Source organism: Ursus maritimus, unplaced genomic scaffold (assembly GCF_017311325.1).
Source record: "Ursus maritimus isolate PB19 unplaced genomic scaffold, ASM1731132v1 scaffold_18, whole genome shotgun sequence".
NCBI lineage: Eukaryota > Metazoa > Chordata > Mammalia > Carnivora > Ursidae > Ursus > Ursus maritimus.
The window spans coordinates 50,455,532-50,474,904 of NW_024424230.1; the positions used below are offsets into that span (position 1 = coordinate 50,455,532).

General features: G+C 38.1%; 1 protein-coding gene across 1 annotated transcript in view; it reads right to left on the minus strand.

Annotated features, from left to right (window-relative positions):
* Positions 1-10,334: 10,334 nt before the first annotated feature.
* METTL4 (methyltransferase like 4) overlaps positions 10,335-19,373 on the minus strand; it is an 80,593-nt gene continuing 71,554 nt past the window's right edge. The window contains exon 9 of the mRNA XM_040632686.1: positions 10,335-10,514. Coding sequence (XP_040488620.1) covers positions 10,447-10,514 — 68 coding nt within the window. The 3' untranslated portion in view covers positions 10,335-10,446. The remainder of the gene's footprint in view (positions 10,515-19,373) is intronic.

The following is a 19,373-nucleotide window of genomic DNA, read 5'->3' on the forward strand; positions in this document are numbered from 1 at the left end:
TGAGAACATTTAGCTTTCCCTTCTTCCCCAATTTATTTGTAGCCATGAAAAAACTGCTATCAAGAAACTGCTTTAAAAAAGAAAAAACTTCCTGATACTTGGAAATATACAGTATCGCTTGTCAATAGTGCACTGCCTTTTAGAATGGGAAACAAAAATGTTCCCACTCCGGACAAAATTCTGATCATTTCTCCTGCTACCAGCTTTTCATCCCTTTGTCCCTGTCATTGCTCCATGCTGGCCCTTTGCCCTTTGACTGTTTTTTACTCCTCCACTCCTGACAGTCTGTCACTTGCACATCCTATGTCCTATTTTCTCTCTAGGTGGTCACTAAGAATGAAAATGTTAGTGAACGTTGATTTGAGAGATGAACTCACAAGGTTAATTGCATTTTAAGAGGGGAGTCCTGAAAGCTACACATCTTTCAAAACTCAAAGCTTTACAAGTCACAGGACAGATAATACGGTCAGTAATTTGAAATAGAATATCCCATCCTCATGCCTCTTCAATGAACTCCAGATAAACTATTTTCTACTCCCTCTACTTTTGAGGCTCTTTATTTTATCCCATTAAAAAAGAGTTTGTTGAGAGGCACCTGGCTGGCTCAGTCAGTTAAGGTCCAACTCTTGATCTCGGCTCAGGTCTTGATCTCAGGGTCATGAGTTTGAGCTTTGAGCCCTATATTGGTCTCCATACTTGGTGAGGAGCCTACTTTAAAAAAAAAAAAGTTTGTTGAGCACCTAGCCAGTGTTTTCCAAGGCACAGAGGCTACACCAGCCAATGAGACTGACAAGCACCTATCATATATTTTCTACCCAGTTCAAACAGAGACATAAAATCAAAAAGTAAACAAATAAATCTTGAAAAAAAGATAAATTTAGCCCTGAAGGTCTAAAAGAGCTTTTCAAGTAGAGGGACCCACTAGTTGCACATCCTAAGATAGAGAAGAATTCTACATGTTTTTGGAACAGTAAAAAGCCAATGTGTCTAAAGCACAGTTCATGAAGAGGAAATTGGTTTAGAATGAGGTCAGAGAAAAGTATGGGCCAATTCCTGTAAGATCTTAGAGATGAAAATGAGGAGTCTGGATTTTACTCTGAATCTAATGGGAAGTCAATGGAAGATTTCAAAGAAGGAAGTAAAATGAACTGATTTGGGTTTTTTTATAAACATTACTCTTGGCTTCCATATGGAGAATAAACTGTAGCAGGAGACAAGGGAAGACAGGAAACAAATTTGAGGAAATTGCAATAGTCAAAGTCAGGTACAGTAGTTGTAATTGCCAACAAGGACTACGGCATGTCTCCTTTTCATTTAAAATGAAAAGCCTTTAACTAGGATGTTAGAAAATTTTATTTGCTTTGCTTTCACTCCCCAAATGCCATCATGGCTGCTATTTTCTACTCCAAACTCCAATGGACAAGTGAAAAGAATACAATCACAACTCTTCTATTGTAGGACTTCCGTATCTAGCTCTGATTTGGCCGAATACTTAAGTGAAGCACAAATCACAAAGTCTCTCAGAACTTTAAATAAATCATAGCAAAAGCAATAAACATGATTTATACAAAAAAGGACAGAGTTAGAACCAAGGCAAAAACCCAGCAGTCCCACCTCTAATGTGTAGTTCTGTCCACTAGCCCATACTTCCAGTGGTTCCAGATATGTTCCATTACATCTCTTAATGCCTATTCCAAAAATCCTTATCTGTGTAGCAGCCATACAAAAAGAATGTAACAAATAAGTAAGTGAATTAATTAAACTGCTAATTAACCGTAAGGTGTCATGAGAAACTTTAGGAGAGGTTTGCCATAATCTTTTTTAAAAATCTGAATCTACTCATTAGTGTAAATATTATGCGCTTTCACAAGGAATCACAGAATGACAAATTGTTAGAGTTGCGAAAAAATCTTGAGTATATTCTACTACAACCCTTGATTGCAGAAATTGGTAAATTTAAGTAATTTTCCCAAGATTATAACACATACTAGAATCAGGTGCTAAACAATAATAAAAATGGTACCTTCCCTCACAGGTGGTATTCAATCCATTTATCTTGCCTGTTTTCCAAAATCCTAATGTACCCCATGCTCTCACTTCCCTCCCTTATTAGCTTGTATTCCATGGGCATCATTGTAACGGACTCTCTTGCACATATGCTCAATTATCTAGACCCTCATTCACTCTGCCATACTCTAAGCCCTACTCATGATTAAATCCAAATTTTTACCTACTCCACACCTATATTTAGGCATCTGAATATGTCTGAAGAAAAGCACACAGTTGACAGATGTCAGTTAAATGTAGAAACACTAACCTCAAGGGGCTTCTGGTTCTTCCCCATGATCCTATTGAATTTCCATTGTCAATCTCACTCCCATTCTTCAAATCACCCCTTCTTCCTCTAATCTCAAACTCTGCAACTCCCTAGTACCCTCATATCTTCACACTACAAAAACTAAAGCAATCGGAAGANNACTTCAAAGTACTCCAAACCAAAACTGCCCTCTTATCTTCCCTTCCCATCTGTTAGAGAGGATGAACTCTTCCATGCATCTAGTTCCTTCCTTTCTTGAATAGATTCCACCACTCTTTTCCCACTACAGAACATTGCTCTTGCAATTATCCCACTCTGCCTTAATTCATCCACTTTCCCGTCCTACGGGAGATACATGTGCATTTATTCATGATTCTGCAATTTAGGCTGGGCTTGGGCGGGCAGTTGCTCCGTGTCCATTTGTGAGATCTCTCATGTGCTGCTGTCACCTGGCAGATCAACTGGAGCAGGAAGTCTAGCATGACCTCATTCCTCTGTCTGGTTAGCTAGGGCTCTTGGCTGGGATGTCTCTGTTCTCTTCCACATGGCCTTTCTAGCAGGATAGCTCCAATTTCTAGTATGATGGTGGAGCATTCCACGAGGGAATGAGCAGAAGCTGCAAGATTTCTCAAGACCTTGCTGAGAAGTCGTACATCGCTTGCGCTGCATTTTACCCAAAGCAAGTTAAAAAGCCAGTCCAGATTAAGAGGGAAGAGGAGAGAGATCCCATCTCTTGATAGAAGGGGCTGCAAAAAACTTATGGCCATATTTCATCCAACATAATCAAGGTATTTGAGGAAATGTCAATGCCTCATTTGCTGAAAGCAAAAAGAAGCCTCTTTAAACGCTATCCCAACATCTTCCAACTGTTCTTACTAAACTTTCAGAGAGAGAATTATGTCCCAGGCTGGAGCTGTATTAACCATCTTCAACCCAAATTCCCCTTCTCAGTAACAATGGAAATAATTTCATAAATATTCTTTCTTCCTTTCATATCTCCCGCCATCTCAGACACAGCCCCAACCTTTCTTTTTATTTTTAAAGCTTTTATTTATTTTTGCAAGAGAGAGAGAAAAAGAGAGAACACTCATGGGCAGGGGGAGAAGAAGAAGAGGCAGAGGGAGAAGCAGACTCCCACTGAACAGGGAGCCCCATGCAGGACTTGATCCCAGGACCCTGGGATCATGACCTGAGCCAAAGTTGGATGCTTAACCAACAGGCGCCCCAACACAGCCCCAATCTTAACAGCAAAGCAGTTGCCAAGAAGAGTTGGGGGAAATAGAGAAAGGTGGGAGTGAGAGAAGGATTTCTAAATATGTTACAGGCATTTATTTTAGTTAAATAACCAGTTATTTCAAACACTTCACTCAATTAAATCATAAAATATGTGGAAATGGTAGAATTTTAAAAGGTCTTCAATGAAAAAAACTGAATATTTAGAATATATTAGTCAGCTTGGAAAGTAAGAGGCAGATTCTGATGAGAGGTGTAGCTAGGCTTGCACGGAATATTGGGTTGAAAAAGAAAACTAATAGATATCAATGAGCTACTTAGAATAAAAAGTGCTGATACTGGGTCTTGAAAGTGACAGTAGGAAGCTTAGCTAATGAGGAGAACAATCTAAAAACATTGCAAGTATTCTAACATGAAGAAAATTGTGTTCTCTTAGCAGTGATACAAAAATTCCTTTGTAGGGAGAACATCACCCTTATTAAGAAGATGCTCTGATAAGCCCCTTTGCAAGAGAAACAAATTGGCTGGGCTTTGGTTTCTTAAAGAAGAGAGGAAGTAGTCAGCATTAAAAGAGAGTGAGAGAAATGTTTTGCTTGAGTGAGTGCAAGAGAGAAAAACCCAGGGTTGCCCCACACTGACAGAGGAAGGGAGTCTAGGGAAAGACACTGGGCTCATGGAACGGAGTAATTTGGGGGCAATAAAAAGCTGTTGGGAGATCTTTTAAGGAAAACAGTGAGTGTAACCCCCCAAAAAAAAATCCATCAAAGTCTACCAAAATTCATAAAATGCTACATGTGGCGGAAAAAATTTCTAACTAGCTTCAGGGGGAAAGAAAAGATTAAAAATAAAGGAGTAAGGGTAGAAATGGGGCTGGAACCTGGAACTGAAATACATTTCCTATTCTCTCCACCTCTCACTTCAGCTTGTCTCTGTATGCCAACCTCACCCTTCTTCATGCCAAGAAGCAGGAAATATGACCCTCAGCAGCTCCACGCCCCACATCACACAGTTTCATCACCCCACTAAGACCAAAGGTGATCCCTATTGTTGGTCCAGCATGGGTCAGATGCATACCCCTACACCAATCACTGTGGCCAAAAAGATGACATCTTCCATTGCATGATAGGGAAAATGCTGTTCTAAAACAGGAGGGGTGGAGTTGACACACAAAACAGTAAATGTCCACTCCAGATCTTATGTGGAAAATACTAAAGGGGCTAGGTCTACATGGCAGCAGCTTCAGGAATAAGAAATAGTCACCCAACCTTCAGTGCTACAAAGCCAAAGACTGAATTACTTTTAATGTGAGAAGCAGTTTAAATCACATACTACTCACTTTCTCTTTAGTCATCAAGTAAAATATTATGTCATTTCTGCTTTGTATTTTTTCACAGGTGGCAAGAGACTAGGGTTTCACATGATGATATTAAACAGTAAACTGAAAAACAATTTTTCGCATTAACTTTTTTCTGATCCCATCAGGCCTTAATATATGAATGCATACATGAATATCTGTGAAATGATTAATACATAAAATGTTCAGAGGAAATATTAAAGAAAATTTTAATTACAAATACATGAAACACAAAATGGAAGGAACCTTGTATCTTTTATGCAATTAAAGCAAATGTGAACCAAAATAAGGCTGTTTTCTGTATTAGCAAATTTCTTTCATATATGGTATGAAATCAAATCCTATAGGCTTTATCTAAGTCCCGACTCCCAAGTTTTTCTTGTTTATTTTGATTTTAAAATAGAAATCTGTGATATTTTGGGGCAACTATATATGAAAAGAAAGCAAAACCAATCAATATCCAATTTTAAATGGTGATATTTACATGTAACAATAACTGTTATATTATCAAGGTAACCCTCCAACTCCTCACTTGTATATGTTACATACCCCCAGGGCATTCACTTGTGTCAGGAAGCAACTTCACCACCATAAACAATACTTTACAGGAAGGGAAGAAAGAATTGGCTAAGACTTGTAGGTAGTTTGTGACCAGAAAAATCTCATTTCTTAGAATAGGAAGCACTATGGCCACTGCTGTGTTTTGGTTGCTGGTAAATTACCAGGAAGGCGAGAGAACGTGAAGCTACCTTTTTTTACACCCTCCTAGCTACATATCAAAAACAGCCCTCTTTTTCATGCTTTTTAAGAGGTCTGTCCAGGAGGATAACACAGGAGGCCAAAAAGAAAATAAGCTTATTCTAGCACAAGAGACAATTTAGATACATTTTGAACTGGAGCAATCACTCCAGGCTCATCTTTTCTTAGCCCTTTCTAGGAGATGATTTCTTCAGATAAGCCTGCCACCCTTTTCCTACCAGGAGTTCAAGTGCTAGTTGTCCAGAGGAGACTTAAACAGAAGGTGTGCTGCCTAAAATAGAGTCCTGTTCAGCAGTTAAAGAAGCTTTGTATTCAGGTCATTTGTGTTGTACTTGCTATAGAAATACTCACATTGATGATCCAAGCAAAACTACATGGCGCACGAGATAGAAATAGGTTTAAGCAGAGTCATCCCTTTGGAGGGCTGCATACTTGTTCCACCCACCCGGAGAACTAAAAATGTTAGGCAGAGGAGCTGGCCCAATTCAGGTATCTCTCCTGAATAATAGCAGAAGGCTTGGGAGTCTTTGTTTGTTTACTAGTTGGTTAACTGATGGGCTGGTTGGCTCAGCATCTTAAAACACATCTAAAAACAATGTTGAGAGTGACTGAAGTCACCTAAGGGAGTGTATGACAAAGAGTGTAGAGTGACACAGCGTACACAGACCCCTCCCCACAAATAAAACAGAGGCATCCTGGTCTTCATCACCAGCGCCTCTCTCCTGAGGTACTGGGAAAAGTGTTAACCAGGAGCAGCTCAAGGAACATGCCTGCTTTGGTTCTATACAGATCCTGTATTCTTTATCTACCTAATGTATATAATTTACAAATCCTCTTTTCCAGCTATGTATAACCATGTTCCATCTTCATTGGTCACGTCCTTTCACCAAAGCTGATCAATTTTCTGACTGAAATTGCTCAGAGTTCAGATTCATAAACTTTCCAAATGTTAGAGCCTTTATTCAATTGCCCTTAACAACATCGATTTTTTTTCCCTCTGCTCTCATTGTAGGTGATTCCACCCCTGGCAAGGATTAAATAATTTCTGGGCCAAGTGCTACCTCAAGGACTCTTTTCTCATTACTCAAAATAATAAAAACCCCTAGAATTTCTTCCTCTGCCAAACAACCCCCACCCTTCACATTTGCTGTTGAACAATTTCAGGCTCACTAAGGAGGGCATTAAAAAAATAACACACTGTATAGATGAATGGATAATAAGGTGTCATATGTGTGTGTGTGTGTGTGTGTATATAATACTATACCCATTAACTTATAATGATAAGTTAAATAAGTCAGATAGAGAAAGACAAAAATACCCTATCATCTCACTTATTTGTGGAATCTAAAAACCAAAATAAATGAACAAAGAAACAAAAAACCACAAAGACTCATAAATACAGAATGATTGCCAGAAGGGGAGGGAGGGTATGAAATGGGTGAAGGGGAGTAGGAGATAGGCTTCCAGTTACGAAATGAATATGTCACACGAATGAAAGGTATAGTATAGGGAATATAGTCAATAATATTGTAATAGTGTTAAATGGTGACAGATGGTAACCACACTTGTGGTGAGCATAGCATAATGTATAGAATTGTCAAATCACTATGTTGTATAATACCTGAAACTAATGAAACATTGGGTGTCGACTATATTTCAATTTTAAAAAATACACTACAGAATCTATAAATTAGGGAAATCATATTTATCTTACAAATGTGTTCCCTGTAAGATTCACTTAACACATTATTTACCTTCTTTGAATTTTGACATTATTTAATTTACATGTCACATTTTAGGTTCACACTATTATTGAGCAATTTTTGGTTTGCTATTCTTTCTAAAATACAATTTCATCCATATACAAACATGTACTGTCGCATTGAGTCATTTGCAAATATGCATTGCCTATTGGGTTCTGGTACATTAAAAGTTGAAAAAAAAAGCAACGGAGCCCACTACTATAACCTGCTCCTTCCACAAGGTAAAGTTTAAAGTTCCTTCCGCAAACCCCTGACAGGGCAGTCAAGTGACTCATGAGGGTAAAACATAAAAAGACAATACAATCTCTAGAGAAGACTCAAAAGTGCCAGATAGAGACCCCCATGTCTAACACACTGGCAGACTAGACAACCTGAAAAACTCCTACAAAGGCTGACTTCACATATTCACACCCTCCTAAGCTCACTCCTGAGAGAACAAGAAGAGTAATAATCCCCCAGTGCTAAAAAAGATCAAGGCAGTTCAAGTGTGCTGAAGTTTTAGCTACTCTGGAGTGGAGATGTATCTATTTCTATAAAATGAGGTCATGAGTTTTAATGACCATATGGAGACACAAAGAAAGACCTTGGCCTCAGACAAGGCAAGATGATGAAACAGAGACTGCCAGGGCAGTTAAGTGTCTGCCTTCGGCTCATGATTCCAGTGTCCTGGGACAGAGCCCCGCATCGGGCTCCGCACTCAGAGGGAAGCCTGCTTCTCCCTCTCCCTCTCCCCCTCTACGGCTCCTCCTGCTTCTGCTTATGCGGTCTATCTCTCTCTCTCTCTCTCTCTCTCTCTCTGTTAAGTTAATAAATACATCTGAAACTGAGACTGCCTCATGAAGCCAGAACCCTCAAGCCGCAACACCCTCAAAGATGTGAAGCAGGAAACTTTCTGCTCACATCAAAGAAAACAAGGACTCTTGTCTGTCTCACCTTGACTGTGCATCAGTTATCGAACACTGCGTAACAACCACCCAAAACTTTGTGGCTTAAAGCAACGATTTATAATTTCTCAGAATTTTGTGGGTTGACTGGGTGGTCTTCTCCTATCTAACCTAAGGCACTCCTATAGTTGCAGCCAGATGTCAGTGGGAAAAGCTGGAAGATCCAAGATCTCACCCCAGGTCTAGAGCCTTTGTGTTGGATCTCCTCCTTGTGACCTCATCCTCAAGAATTAGACCAGGTTTTCCTACATCTTCACTTGGGCCAGACTTGTATCATGGACTGCCAGCTCCTCCAGCCTTCCCTACTCCGTCCCTACTTTCTTTCACATAGGCATTTTCCTATGAAAATCCCCATATAATTAATCTCATTTAGGTGTCTGCTTCTGGGACGACCTGGATTAGTACACTAATTCACAAAAACCATAAATTAGGAAGTAATTATTTGCTTAACACAGTCATTCTATTAAATAATGAATTCCCTTGGAACACTTTTACATTTTTTTAGTTTGAAATTTTTTAACCTTCAGAAGGTACTGAAAATAACATAATAAACACTTATGTACCCAACACCTGTAAGGGACTAAATTTATGTGATTTGACTTAGATATAATTTTTCTAGAGTTAGACAAATATGATTGGATTAGTGTTTTGACTCTCAGAAATACACTGCTCTGTCATCTCCCCAAATTCATGAGGCTCTAGGACAACCCAGGAAAATTAGTTGTCCGATTCCTCAATGTTCTGAATAATGAAAATGCTAGAGGATTACAATAAACAATCTATAATGTGTACTGTTTGCTCATTTTTCATTTCAGGGCCATTTGTTTACAAGCTTCCTTTAAAGATCCCATTAAATGCTTCTGCGAAGTTAGCATAGTGGTTCAGCAGCATTTTTACTCATCAGGTAGGGAAATGTAAGCCTTGATATTCCCAGTGTTTTTCACAGATTCACTTAGTGGGGTGCCAAAGAGTGTCACTTAATATCCATTATTTCCAAGAATAATTAAACCAGAAAAGCTTTAAAGACCTACATTTCAAAATAAAAAGAATATGCTCAGAAGACAACACATTTGGAAGCAATGTTTTTATTGTAAATATTTTTTAATAGCAGAGAAAATACAAGAATTTTTTATAATAAAAAATTAAATTTTCAGAAGACCTTGGGATTCCTTTCAAAAAGAAATATCTTCCATGATATGTATAAATGAAGAATAGTTTTTATTTCTAGCTCTGTATCAGTCATGAAAAGATCAGTTTACTTCCCTTCTGAGTCTTTCCTGCTTTTTTTCTCTTCACTCACTCGCTCACACATATACACAACTTGTTACTAAAGAACACCAGGACATCTAGACATAGTCCATTATCCAGGTATGTTAACCATGTAACACTAAAATTCCAGGAATCAAAACTTAATTCATATCTGTTTGGAATAACAATAAACGTAAATATCACTGTTTAATTTCACGCCACTCAACTTTTTGCTAAACTTTGTTGAAGATGGAGCTTTAGGAAGCTTTCCTTGAATACAATCTCCTACCTGCTTCTTCATAGGACACCTTGGTAAATAATTTTAAAAGGTTTATAAATTGAAGAACATGGATTTTTATTCATGAATGTGTTTGCCATAAGTCTGAATGCTTCCAGACACAATTCTGCTTCCAATTCTTCTGTACTGTCTTCAAGGCTATCCTTTCTACTTTCCTTCGGGAGATTTTTATTCCAACATCACAGTTTCGGCTATCACTTTAGGATTGGGTAGCTGTAAGAAACACCAGAGAGATGACCAAAACTCGAGACGTGGGCAGGAATCTCTGATGCCAATGTCTGTCCTGCCAGAATCTTTCCTCAAAAGAGTGCTAAAGAATTTGTGTTTAGTCATTTTGAGAGCAATACTCTCAAAGGTTATAATCGCAGTCCATTCAGGATGTTGTAACAAAATACCACAGACAGCATGGTTTATGAACAATAGAAATTTATTTCTCACAGTTCTGGAGGCTCGAAGTCCAAGATCAAGGTACCATCATAGTCGCATTTTGGTAAGGATCCTCTTCGGTTCATAGCCAGCACCTCTTCTTGCTATGTGTTCTCACATAGTAGAAAGGACGAGGGAGCTGAATATCTTCCTTGAGAAAATCTTCCAAACACTTCACATGAAAGCAGAGACCCGTGTCAGAAACAGGCTGAGGCATCTTTGGCTCTCTCCATCTGGTTTGTGCCTCACACACAGCCAGGCCTTACTGATCCCCTGCTAGGTCATCAGTGCAGGTGCCCGTGCGGCACTGCTACTATGTTAACAACTCCATCCTCCTCACTCCCTGCGAGCATGTGACTTGTGCTGGACCAACCATACTGTCTGGCTTCAGTGAATGGTCTAAGGGAAAGGGCATGTGGCCTAGGCCAGGTTCCCATGCACACCAGGAATTTGGTAACTGCATCCAGGATAGAAGATTCTCCTTCCTCTTGAGGTGAGATGCTATATGGTGCCAAGGCCAGAACTGCCTAAGGCTATGTGTCCTAATAATGGGAAAAGCTCATGTGAAGTAGGAAAAAAATGAAATAAAGAGGTAGAGGAAATCAAAACCAAAAGATGGAGAGAGGACTGTGAAAACTTTTATTATTTTGGTCCAAGACAGCTCTCCCTTACCCTTCTCATGGTTGGATGAACCAAATAATTTCCTATTTTTGTTAAAGTTTATGCAAGTTAGGTTTCTGAAACTTAGAACCATTGAGTCCAGACTAATGTTTTCTACTTTTTATGCATAGATAAAACCACAGCTTCTACAAGTTAATGGGCTAATTTAACCTTGTTTTATTGAATTTCACATTTGAAATGAAGATCTCAGTATTTCCTTTTATCACAGTCAACAGTATGCTATTCTTGGTATATCTTCCCCTCAAAATGAATACATAGTATCACAATCCACTACTGTAACAGAGAGAAATAAAGTGAATTTTGAAAACCAAAATTCTGTACTCTGAATGGGGATGGGATAAGGGAACAAATCTCCATTTTGCTCTGTTCCTCTTGAAGGGCCAGATGGAGAAGGACAGACAGGTGGACCCAATGTTGACAGCCTATTTCTTAGCAGAGCCCTGTGAGGGTCTTTAGAGACACAACAAACATCCAAGTACTAAGTCTGGAGGTAGGGGCTGGAGAAAGCTGAACTGATCTGTACACAAAAGGAATAAGAACTGGAGAAAAGCAGCAAGAAAAGAAAAAAAAAAAGGTGGAAGGAAAAAGAGTCCCACACACATACTGGGAAACTAGAGCCATGGCTGAAAGGCTCTTTTGAGAATAGGGAAGCTGAATATTTAATTTGATGAGTTAACTGGGCCAGAAGTTGTACTATAAGTAGGACAACCATATAATTTATGACTCAAACTTATTTCTTTGAGAGTAAAAAGGGGTGCTATTAATAATCTTGTAGTATCCATAGATAATAATCCCGGGCTGCCACATGCAAACAGACCTATAGTCCCTTCACATAACCTTATTATCCTCATTATTCAGTGAAGTTGACCACACCCAGAAGATTGTGTGAGGTTTTCAGAGGGAAAATAAGAAAAAAGAACTCTACTTCAGATTTTGGATGGTGAATATTAAACAGGAACAACTTCCCATGATTGCCAAAAATTCCATTCACTACACTGCCCCAGTAGGGAGAGGACTGAGAGCTGGTCATGGTGACTAAGAGACAAGCCGCCTAGGGATATGCAGCCCTCGCTGCATGTGACTTTGGAATTAGCCAATCATTTGAACACTGGCCAACAAATTAGTCACACCATGTTCCACCTTTCTTGTACTTTCATTCTCTCCATTCAGAGATTAGACAGGAGTTAAATAAATTCCCACCTGGAAAACTGAAATTTTTCATTTTAATTTTAAAAAATATATAATAGATGTCTCTTTTCCCTATGGCACATTTGGCTAACAGCTTCTCCTTTTACTCATCTAAAAAAGGAAGAACAAAATTTTGAAGTGTTTCCAGAGTTCCCAGGCCTACCCACGTGCCCATGTAGAGCTTCCAGTGTGTTAGGATATGGCAAGAACATTCCAGTATGTTAAAATATGGCAAGTGTACCTCAATTTTACAGTCTGTCCAGAAGATGCCAAGGCAGAAAAAAAAAAAGTTGGTGCAATGATTATGATGAGTTCTGATATCATGCTTTTCCCTTACTCTCAAGCACAAGACATAGGTCTGGTAGAAAGAATTAGGACTTTCAGTTCAGAGACCTTGATTTGAATCCTAGCTGTATCATTTACTACCAGCCCTGTAAAGTAACCATCCTATTAACTACCCTATGTGAATCTGTTTCTTCATCTTTAAAATGGGATGATAGAACCTACCTGATAAGGATATTATAAAAATTAAATCAGTGTATCAGACTGTGACTTACCTCACATTCTCTTAGAACAACTTTTTTATTCCAGCCATCGTACAGCCTCATCCAATTTACCAGTTTCATGCAAAATAATTCAACAGCCAAAGAGAGCTACATAATCTGGAGGGGCCAGTGCAAAATTAAAATAAAAGATCCCTTGTTCAAAGATTAAGAATTTCAAGACAATGACACGAGTGAAGTAAGCTACGCATGTAGTTGCACACGTGGCACACGCATGGAGCCAGTCCTACCGCCCCTCCTCTCCACTGTACCAGCCATCTCTCCCATTCTGCCCCAGGGCATCTCGGACACTGTGGCACTCACACCTGTGCAGTCTGGAAGCCTGAGTGAATTACAACTCACGGAACAATCCTGGAGCAATGGATGATGGAAGCCGGTGAATAAATGCCACCCTCTCCTGTCACTCAAGTAGATAATCAGTGGTGCACTGCATCCTACATGGCTCTTCAGAGGCCAGAAGGATCCAGCTTTAGTTGTCCACAGTGTAAACAGCCTGACGCTGAGCCCATGAATCAGCTTTGCCTCCTTCCCCTCCCCACATACGAGCTGTCTCATCTCTGCTCTCAGGCTTAGATGGAGACACAATTTTGATAAAGCTCTTTGTAAAGACCTGGCTCATCAAAGTTCTCCCTCCCCTCTACTCTTCTGAGCTGCAAAAGCCAGTGACCTGAAAGAGAAGTGAGGATCAAGTACTGACCATAATCCAGAAGTAGAAAACAAAAAAGAGAACTTTATGTTCATTTTACCCTTCTATCTTCTCAGTTCACCCCTCCCCAACTACCTACCCTCCTTTGCCTCAATACCATATTCTCAGATTTTCTTTAAAACCCATCTGGTTAGTCCTTGATACAAAATTTTGCAGATTCTATTTACTGAGGTCCTATTTTTCCCAACATTCATTTGGGCTTGGTTCTGTAATAATCTCACTACAAGAGAAAACATGATCATGACTCAGGCTCTGAATGAGAAAAGAGAGCAAAAGTCATTATTTTTACCAATAATGCAATAAACTAATTTAAAGGAAGTAAAACACTCTCAAGACACTACTTTAAAAGAATAAAGAACAATTAGATTCTTGGCTAGCTAAGAAACACATTCTGATAACTATAAAAAATTTATAAATTTTACTTGCTTTATATCATGTTACAATATTGTACTTTGTTCTCCCAAAAATAGTGCCCTTTCTGTCATATCTTTTATTCATCAGCACAGTTATTTGATAACCTCACTGAGAGCCATAATTAGAATGGGAAAATGGTATGGAACAATAAAATGACTTGGCTGACCATATTGGTTACCCCTCCAAGCTGGGTTCTGCCACTTACCAGATGCCCACTCTTAGGCAAATTTCTCTAAAAGCCCAATAATCCTACAGGGTCCAAACTGATACTGATCAGTATCAGAACTGAATTTTTCCATACTATTCAGTATTACACTACTGATACCAATATACCAAAATACCTCTCAGTTTTCAACATCAAATCTACAACACTTACAAAAGCACAGTACTGTAAACAGAAGAGTATATTCTAGAAACCACCAAACACAATAGACTGGTTATACGTAGAATTTACTGCAGAAGATTAGGGTGCATAGTATTTTCATTAAAAATATTTATGTGAAGTTTAAAAATTATATCTATAACTCAAACCATAGTTTCTTTTTTTCACCAAAATCATAACATACTATTTAGGTAATTTTAAATGAATATATTCACACATTTATTCATTCAATAAATATTTCTTGAAGACTACTATGTGCCTGGAGATAAAATAATACATTAAAGAGAAATGGATCCCAGCCTTCAGGAACTTATATGCTGGTCGGGAAAACAGGCAAGGAACAAGCACATGGAGCCATGTGTGTCATGATGGGAACAGCTCAATCTACTGTAGCAGAGCTGGAGAGGAGCACTCAATCCATATACAAGGGCTCAGGAAAGCTTCCTGAAGGAAGGAACAATTAAGCAGACTTGTAAAATGAGTAGTAGGGCTTGGACACACACAGAAAGGCAGAAATGGAAAAGATTTAAGGCAGAGAAAATACATGTTCTAAGGCCTAGAGGCAAGAAACAAAGGTATATTCTTCAAGTGACTGAAATAGATTTCATATAGCCATATTATCCAAAGATTAAAAATGCTTTATCGTCGGGGCACCTGGGTGGCTCAGTCAGTTGAGCACCTGCCTTCAGCTCAGGTCACAATCTCAGGGTCCTGTAACTAACGCCCCCCAACCAAGTCTGGCTCCCTGCTCAGCAGGGAGTCTGCTTCTCTTTCTCTCCTTCTGCCCCTCCCCCATGCTCGTGCTCTCTCTTGCTCTCTCTCTGATAAATAAATAAAATATTTAAAAGAAAATTCTAAAAAATGCTTTATATTCCTTAGTGTGAATAAAACTTACTTTATATAAATTAAACCTTTCCTTCTGCTGTGGCTGCTCCACTGTTGGGATGGATGCACCACTGATGCACTAATGTCATTAATGCATTAACGCCACTGAAGTTGACGTACGTGTTGATGCACTGATACCACTGATGTCACTGATGTCACTGATGCAGTCCCCAACCGTCACCAACCGTCACCAACCATCACTCTACACTTCCCTCTTTGACAACCTAATCATAACTGTTTAACTGGTGCTATTTTTAAAAGTCCTACGCTTTTTCTTGTACAATTAGCTATAGTTAATACATCTTAGTTATCAGATAATACTGTAATACCAAATTTAATACCCTCCTTGTATGGTTGACCCTTAAACAAAACAGGGGTCAGGAGTATCAACCCTCCACACAGCGGAAAATTTATGTATAACTTTTGACTCCCCAAAACTGAACTACTAATAGCCTACAACTGACCAGAAGCTTTAGCAATAACATAAATAGTGAATTAGTACATATTTTGTATGTTATATGTATTATAACTGTATTCTTAAAGTAATCTAGAAAAAAAATGTTAAACAAATCATAAGGAAGAGAAAATACATTTACAGCACAGTACTGTATTTATTGAAAACTATCCACACATAAGTGACCTGAAAACATGTGTTGTTCGAGGGTCAACTGTATGTGTTTTTCTCTTCAGTTTCTTAGGAACCATCAGAAAATCCTGATGCTCTCCTTCTATCAATTTACCGCTGAAATCCACAACCACAAGAGGGTTTGAAGAATCAGTTAAAAAGCTGAACATGAGGATTAGCTAGTTCATTTTCAAATGAACAAATACTTTTGGCTAAAACCTTAACCACTCAGATATATACACTACAGTACGACACATTTTTCAGTTGCAAATGCGGGTCTTAAAGAAATTAGAGGTTTCCCAGAAGAAAGGAGTCTATTTTTCCAGGTGGCTGCAGTGTTTTTCACTGCTATTGTAGCACAACTGAGGCTTCTCCTACCATGGACCCACCGGAGTTTTGATCAATAAACCAACCAGAAACAGGCTCTTGTTATACTGTACTGTTACACAGATTTTCTTCTAATGATTTCTCAACTCTTTCGAATGTAGCCAAGGAGAAAAGATTCTGAACTTTGCTATACATATATATTCAAAACTCAGTTTCTACTATTTTTCTCAAAAGTAAGCAGCATGTTCTAGTCTAATGCTGGGCATCTAATAGAATTAACTGAGGAGAAAATCCAGACAGTGTATCAAGTTCACCAATGTAGAAAGAATTTAAAAAACATGGATAAGGAAAAAACCAAGAGAGTAGTAGGAAAATAGACAAAATATATGAACAGTTTACAAAAAAGGAAAGGCCAACAGTTCTGGAGTATATAAAGTAAGGTACAACCTGAGTCAAAACAAGATAAGTACAAATTAAAGCAACACTCAGTCACTATTTTTCACTATTAGATAGTCAACAATCACAAAATTAATACCACACTGTGTTGTTAAGTGTATGGAGAAATAGGCAATATTATATATTGCTGGCAGGAATGTAAATTGATTCAATCTCTATGAAGTACAGTTTTACAATATATGTCAGGTAATCTACTCTTAAACACAGACAATTCTTTTTCTAGGAATTTATCTGATAGAGTCAAACATGCGCAAAATGATACATGTGCAAGATATTTTACTGCATGGGGTGCCTGGGTGGCACAGCGGTTAAGCGTCTGCCTTCGGCTCAGGGCGTGATCCTGGCATTATGGAATCAAGCCCCACATCAGGCTCCTCCACTAGGAGCCTGCTTCTTCCTCTCCCACTCCCCCTGCTTGTGTTCCCTCTCTCACTGGCTGTCTCTATCTCTGTGAAATAAATAAATAAAATCTTAAAAAAAAAAAAAAAGATATTTTACTGCAGCATTGTTCATGATATAGCAAAGACTAGAAACAACCCACATGTCCATCAATGGATGATTGGTCAAATAAATTTTGATGTATCTATTCAGTGATAGTCTGCAGCCATAAAAATTAATGAGGATTCTCTTTTTGTAACAATATGAAATGATTTCAAATGCTGAGTTTTAAAAAAAATACAAGTTACAAAACCACATGAAGAGTATGCTACCATTTGCATAAAAAGAGATGAGAGGGAGTAGCTACATATATATTTATTTGTATATGCATAAAACACTTCTGGGAGTATATTAGAAAACTGATAGCATTGTTTTGGCTGGATGTTTTGAACCATTGCTTGAACTGGATAGCTGAGGAATGGAATGGAAGGGAGATTTTCATTATAAGCCCTTTCGTAATTTTTTATTTTTGAACCATGTGGGTACATTTCCTATGCAAAACAATAAATAAAATTTAGATTAAAAAAAAAAAAGAAACACCTTAGCCTGAGCATCAGGAGTTCTGATCCCTGGTTCTCTCAGGCTCTGTGGTCTTAAATCACCTCACATCTCTGTGGCTCATTTTTCCTAGACTGGCAAATTTCTAATTGTAGACTTTTATGCATATGTAAGAAATCCTAGCCTCAGGGGAAAAACAAAATAATACTTTTATGCATTTCACATGCAAAGCTTAATGGTGGCTCTGGCCAACACAACTGTAATTCATTTCTTTATAATCATACAGCAAAGGGCCAGACTCTATGCAGTCCCATTCTCTTCTTACAAATACATGACATCAACATGGTCTTTATGGAAATTGGAAGTATACACAAAGAGCCCCTATAACCATATGCCAAGCAAGCAGGTGCCTGTCATTCTCCAATTCCTGAAGAGAGGTGGTTCTTACTCTTTAAGACAGCTCACTTAAGGAGTGCCAAAGACACAAAAGCCCATCCACCTCACCCATTCACACTGCAGTGTACATATGCTTCATTCAATACAGAAGTATGCTGGTTCATATCTGTGCATACACAACTTACCGATGCATATACAACTTAGTGGTTGGCATACATATATGTATACAATAAAACCCACTACGTGAATTTACCTGAAAGTAAATTTATTGTGTGTGTGTGTATACACACATACATATACACACATATGTATACACACACACGTATATATACACACACACACTATGTATATACACATATATATAAAAATAACCTTAAAGTAATAATTTACCTTAAAATCTACTTATGACCAAAAGGGGCACAAATATCATTGTTGCAAACATGCAACACTCTACACAGTAAGGTTAACCAAATAACTCAAAATACTCCAACAGTAACTCATAATTATAAGGCAAAAGAGCATCAACTAAAATCATTACCAAAGTCAACAAAACAGGGACAACTGGGTGTTTCTCCTTGACTATCCACATGGGAACAAGTACAACAGGAGTTTTGTAAATTTGCCAGGAAATACATAGTAGCCAGACTCTTTAGCCACAAATATACTGACTTAGAGTCCTCTAGTTACCTGTTAATTTTCCTCATGAAAACCAAATTTTGGTCTACTTTAATATTTCTTCTAATAGATTATTGGCTTCTACTCATAACCTAAAAATGAAAGTCTATGGAACAAGTCATTCACCTCTGTTTTCCTCATTTGTAAAATAGTACTTATTCCCTATCTCACAGGATTATATGGAGGATCCAATATTGAAAAGGTTGCAACAATATTTTATAAACTGTGATCAGGTTGTTAAATCCCCCATTAAACCCTAAAACAACCCTGACTGCAAGAGCCATGCACCTTGAGCTGCCAGGGACAATGACTGTTGAATTGTTAAAGGTCTCAAAGGACCCTTGGAAGACTGAGGAATTAGGAAAATGTCAATGTTCAGTTGAATAACTGAAATTACTTATAACTCTATAACTAGAAAATTATGTATTGAGGATACACTGACAGATTCATACAGATATATACATATATGTATATGTGTATGTGTGTGTATATATGTATTTCACCAATATATACATGTATATTTCACCAATACAAACAAATTGCCTAACAAGTATGGTTTGCTGTTACACTCAATTTCTAGTTTCTGGTAAACAACTGTTGAAGTAGCAAAACAAACCAAATTTTCACATTCTCCACTTGGGAAATATGCCCTGTAGATATTTAATAACGCATTCTGCTTTTTTGAAATTATTATATTAGTATATACAAACTTACCTTCAGGATCTGTTTTAATTACAAATGTGTCATGCATAAAACATGTGGAATCATTTCAATATGTTCATTATCCTTTGCCCCAT